This window comes from Pecten maximus, chromosome 10 (genome assembly GCF_902652985.1).
Source record: "Pecten maximus chromosome 10, xPecMax1.1, whole genome shotgun sequence".
Taxonomy (NCBI): Eukaryota; Metazoa; Mollusca; class Bivalvia; order Pectinida; family Pectinidae; genus Pecten; species Pecten maximus.
This window is the reverse complement of record NC_047024.1, coordinates 39,529,490-39,535,493: the sequence shown is the minus strand read 5'-3', so window position 1 is coordinate 39,535,493 and position 6,004 is coordinate 39,529,490. Positions and strand designations below refer to the sequence as shown.

General features: G+C 36.3%; 1 protein-coding gene across 1 annotated transcript in view; it reads left to right on the top strand.

Moving 5' to 3' along the window:
* The first annotated feature begins 937 nt into the window (after positions 1–937).
* LOC117336327 (sodium-coupled monocarboxylate transporter 1-like) overlaps positions 938–6,004 on the top strand; it is a 46,901-nt gene continuing 41,834 nt past the window's right edge. The window contains exon 1 of the mRNA XM_033896821.1: positions 938–1,628. Coding sequence (XP_033752712.1) covers positions 1,290–1,628 — 339 coding nt within the window. The 5' untranslated portion in view covers positions 938–1,289. The remainder of the gene's footprint in view (positions 1,629–6,004) is intronic.

The window sequence follows — 6,004 nt, the reverse complement described above, 5'->3', positions numbered from 1 at the left end:
GCCATTAGCGTTGAGATTACAATTATGTTACATAGGTAAAACATGACATTTTTTTGACAACGAGGAAATGTTTTTAGTAATGTTCGTCTTCTCCTTCAGATTTTAAAGACATGATTAACAAACCTAAGAGTACTTTCGTCAGCAACTGGGAAACTATGATGGAACTTTAAATGACTGAACAGAAGTTTGAATTGGAAAATATAATTCTTTGCATTCAATTGCTCAGAATTTTAGCCAATATTGTCAATATTACAAAAAAGAATATACTTTTATTGTCCTTATTTAATCTGAACTTCTGCTATTTTAGTTTTTTGTCAATTGACGTCATATCATTTGAAAAGTAAAACTTTAAAACATTAAAATACATTATATGGTTTTGATATAAATTATATAAATGCACAATACATGGTAAGATATTCAACAAAAATAAAGTAATTGTTTACATAGAAACATGCTAAACCTTAAACTTGAAATAACACTAATCAACTAATAATATGTACTGTGTAAGGTAGCATACCACCTTAAGTGGAGCAGTCCTACATCTTAATATCTACACTACACATACATATAGGTAGTGAGAAAACAATAAGTACATCATTACACAAGTAGCTTTAATGAATTAATCTAAATAAAACTTTACCATCCATTATTGATAAATTTTCAAAAACATAAGAAATATGTTTTTAGATATTCTTAGGCGCTCTGTAACATTAAGAGACATGATGATTTTCAAAAGTAAAAAGTAAAATATTTTCCATTAAAGCTAAAATGTAAAATTAAGCTGGTCATTCTAGGTGTACAGTGATCAGATCTTGTACCACGTACAGTATACGTTAAGCGATAACCTGCGTAATATGAATCAACGCATTGTTAGCTTAACAAGTCTTAAACAGAAATTTTAGATATAAAGTAATAATTGTTTATATTTAAGATTATGACGCTTTTGCAAATTCATTGGACTGGTGTCTAATTATATTTTCAACCGTAAATTATTTTCATGAACAAAATATCGTGGTAAATGTCTTATTGTGTATAAGCACATCACGTTATCAAAACGTTACATTGACTTAGATTTAACAGATCACGGTTTTAGTTGTTAAAGAGTCGAAACCTATCTTTTATCAGTACATGTATACAAGTTATATTTGATTTCCAAAGTGAAACTCTTTCGAATACCGCCATGTTTAATCACAGACAAATGGCTAACGTGTAAAATGTTGACTTATTAGGATATACCAAAAACATCCTAAGTATTTTCATTTTGGACAAAAAGGATCGTGATTTAAGAAATGGCGAACAAGACATTTCATCCCGCGGACTACGCTGTGTTTGCGGCCATGCTGGTGATATCAGCAGGAATAGGTGTTTTTCATGCTGTTTCTGGTGGTAAACAATCGACAAACCGTGAATTCCTCATGGCTAACCGTCAAATGATGTCACTTCCGGTGGCGCTGTCTGTATTGGCCAGCTTCTTTTCGGCGTCAACGCTTTTAGGGACCCCCGCTGAGATATACCAGTACGGGACTCAGTATTGGATGTCTGTGTTTGGGGCCATGCTGGCCCCTCTCACTGGGGCCCTACTGTTTGGTCCAATGTTCTTCAATCTGAAAATCGTCAGTGTGTTTGAGGTAAATATTAGTCAGCGTTACAATGATCGCATCATTATGTCATGTTTTATTATCATCATTATGTCATGTTTTATTATATCATCAGGTCATGTTTGATGTCATCATTATGTCATGTTTTATTATATCATAACGTCAGGTTTGATGTCATCGTTATGTCATGTTTGATGTCATCATAACGTCATGTTTTATTATATCATAACGTCAGGTTTGATGTCATCGTTATGTCATGTTTGATGTCATCATTATGTCATGTTTTATTATATCATAACGTCAGGTTTGATGTCATCGTTATGTCATGTTTGATGTCATCATAACGTCAGGTTTGATGTCATCATAACGTCATGGTTTATGCCGTTACAATGGCATGTTTGACGCCATCATAATGTCACATTTAATGCTATCATAATGCCATATTTTACGCCATCATAATGTCATATGTGACGCGATCGTAAGTCATATTTGATGCCATCACTATGTCATATTTGACGACATCATAATTTCATGTCTGACGCCGCCATCATAATGTCATGTTTGATGCTATCACAATGTCATGTTTGAGGTCACCATAATGTCATGTTTGAGGTCATAATAATGTTATGTTTGGGGTCACCATAATGTCATGTTTGAGGTCATTTAAGCATTGAACGGCTTTCAGTTGGCATTCATAGTCAATATGAATGCCAACTGGACAGAGGCAAATTCCATGAAGCGCGCTAGCGCTTCATGTTGAATTTGCCTCTGTCCAGTTGGAATTCATATTGACTATGAATGCCAACTGAAAGCCGTTCAATTCTTATATTTACCATCTGCGATTTTTTATTTGTCATGCGATTTTTGTTTTGAAATTTTCAAATTCAAATTTCCCGCGCTTACCAGTAGCAGAGATCACTTCCTGTTGGCAGTTCATAGGCTGGTGAACACGCAACTGAATTGGTAGGGTTATATAGTGGCAGTGCCATACAATGGTAAATATAATAATGTTATGTTTGGGGTCATCATAATGTCATGTTTGAGGTCACCATAATGTTATGTTTGGGGTCATCATAATGTCATGTTTGAGGTCATAATAATGTCATGTTTGAGGTCACCATAATGTCATGTTTGAGGTCATAATAATGTCATGTTTGGGGTCATCATAATGTCATGTTTGGGGTCATCATAATGTGTTTGAAATACATTATACATCTAAAACATTCGCAGGGAATGAATGTAAACTTGGTATTAACATGATAACTATTTGCATTACAGCACAAATATCCTGCCATTAAAGCAGCTCCCTCCAAATGATAACTCATTCGATAATGAATAGCGTGTTTTAAATAGAGTTAGACTCTTCATTAAACAGTAATATGTTTGTTTTACTAGAATATATCATGTATTTATAATTATTTCATCACATAATCGGTCTGTTGTCCAGTGAATTCGCCAATGGGACACATCTGCATGTGTCATTACCGTAATATATACCAACGAGCGTTTTTCATTGGCTAATCACTAGTGTAATATATCATGGAGCGTTTTTCATTGGCTTATCACTATTTTAATCTATCACGGAGCGTTTTTCATTGGTTAATCACTAGTGTATTATACCACGGAGCGTTTTTTCTTGACTGAATCAGAATTGTATTTTGGTGTCATATTATGGACAATGAAATGAAAATTGATACCAGGTCCTATATATATGTAGCAAGGCTTTGAATACAAAACATAAAATTGTGTCCTAAAGCTCCGTGATTCATAACGACAATACCTGCCCTAGCGTGTCTCGGGGTTTATCGTTTGACTACATACACAGTATGACTTATGTGATATAAAGTAGTCTATCTTGGTTTAGTTCGAATGTCCATATCTTTGACGGCGAGTGTATCGATAACGATTTTGGGTTGTTAAACTGAATGCACCAACTCGCGAAGAAATGTTTTCATTGATAGGTTAGCAAGAGGCCCATGGGACCTTAACGGTCATCGGAGTTCTGATATACCTTGTTTATCAATTTTATCTATTGTGACCCCGCCCATCAGCCCCTTGGTGTCAGTCAGAGCCGATATTGTCATACCGTCAAAGTGTCATTCCTTACTGATAACTACATGTACAACCAAGTTTTCAGCAATTCCAATATAACAAAGGATGCTAATAAAAATCATGTCATATACCTGTCTAAGCTTAATTTTATTTCCTCTCCTGGGGGAAACGCGAGATACCGGGGTCATTAATTTCAAAATTTTGGAAAAACACCTTAAAACCCTTTCATCTTTGGAGAGGATTTTGAAATTTCATTCATTTTGAACCCTGGATAGTCGGGACTATGGGTTGACCTTTGACCACGGAAGTGTTCTACAAAAGTCTATTGAAAATGGTGTTTGGGTTTCTAAGAAGAAGTCGAAACTGTAAATTGTTTACGGACGGACGCACGACACCCGACTACGAACAAAAGGCGAGAAGAAAAGGTGACCTCAAAGTGGCCGATATAATTTTTTTCGGTCTACATTGTAAATATTGATAGTAGTATTAGCAGGTAAACACAGATATGGTTTACAAATATTGTGTTATTAGTATGTAAATATTGTATTTTATATTAAATAGGTGTACACTATCGGATCTATTATTCTCTCCGAAAACATTTTAATGGTCATCTATTTTTGCAATTACAGTAATATTTGGTCGATATAGATGATGTTAATGTCGACTTATGTTATTTTTTTATTTTTTTATTAACTTTTCCAGAACAAGTGTTAAATATAAATTAAAATCAATATATTCTTGGTTTTGACATTTTCCGTCTGTATTAGTTTATTTACACACACCGACATTTAAGCCAAACTATTAATTTAAATTAACATCGATAAAACGAAGTGGAAATATGAGCAGCGTATTAACATGACAACCATTGAACGCCTATATGAATAAATAAGGGTTCGGAAGGCAAAGCGTCTTCTTCCTAAACCACGTTGTTGTTTATTTATAAGACTATTGCGGAGATTAGGTTTTTATTTAAAGCATAGATATTGAACTGATGTTGTTAAAGTTAACAATATTTGCAACATAAATGTCCATGTGCCCTCGAATGTACATAAACTATGACGTACTGTCTACTAAGTACAAATGTAAAACTACTAGTACGTGTGGTATGTGTGATTTTAACCCAGTTTTCAATTTGTGTTGCTTATGACAAGTATTTTCATGAACTGTGCAGATAATCCACAATAACTGTGCATTACAAATTAACTCTTGTGTGGGTTATAGTCGTTCGTCAACCTGTATCGCTTATTCTTTTGTAGTTCTTTTTTATTTAATTTTCCAAACACATATATCATTTTCACAATCATCATCATCATCATCATCATCATCATCATCATCATCATCATTTAGTCGTTCGTCAACCTGTATCGCTTATTCTTTTATAATTCTTTTTTATTTAATTTTCCAAACACATATATCATTTTCACAATCATCATCATCATCATCATCATCATCATCATCATCATCATCATTTAGTCGTTCGTCAACCTGTATCGCTTATTCTTTTATAATTCTTTTTTATTTAATTTTCCAAACACATATATCATTTTCACAATCATCATCATCATCATCATCATCATCATCATCATCATCAGTAAAATTAAAAATTAAAATTAAGGATTAGTATCAACGTCAAATTTTTGTGTATATACTCACGTGTTCTAGAACTCTGAAAATGTAAATACGTTCTTATGATACTGGAAGTGCATGCACAGTCGGAAGAAAGTCAAGAAAGATAAATTTTAGATGGTCAGATGGTCTGTACCTAGTCCTGCCCGCCGTCAGATGGTCTGTACCTAGTCCTCCCCGCCGTCAGGTGGTCTGTACCTAGTCCTCCCCGCCGTCAGATGGTCTGTACCTAGTCCTCCCCGCCGTCAGGTGGTCTGTACCTAGTCCTCCCCGCCGTCAGATGGTCTGTACCTAGTCCTCCCCGCCGTCAGATGGTCTGTACCTAGTCCTCCCCGCCGTCAGATGGTCTGTAGTTAGACCTCCCCGCCGTCAGATGGTTTGTACCTAGTCCTCCCCGCCGTCAGGTGGTCTGTACCTTATCCTCCCCGCCGTCAGATGGTCTGTACCTAGTCCTCCCCGCCGTCAGATGGTCTGTACCTAGTCCTCCCCGCCGTCAGATGGTCTGTACCTAGTCCTCCCCGCCGTCAGATGGTCTGTAGTTAGTCCTCCCCGCCGTCAGATGGTTTGTACCTAGTCCTCCCCGCCGTCAGATGGTCTGTACCTTGTCCTCCCCCTCCGTCAGATGGTCTGTACCTAGTCCTCCCCGCCGTCAGATGGTCTGTACCTAGTCCCCCCCAGCCGTCAGATGGTCTGTACCTAGTCCACCCCGCCGTCAGGTGGTCTGTACC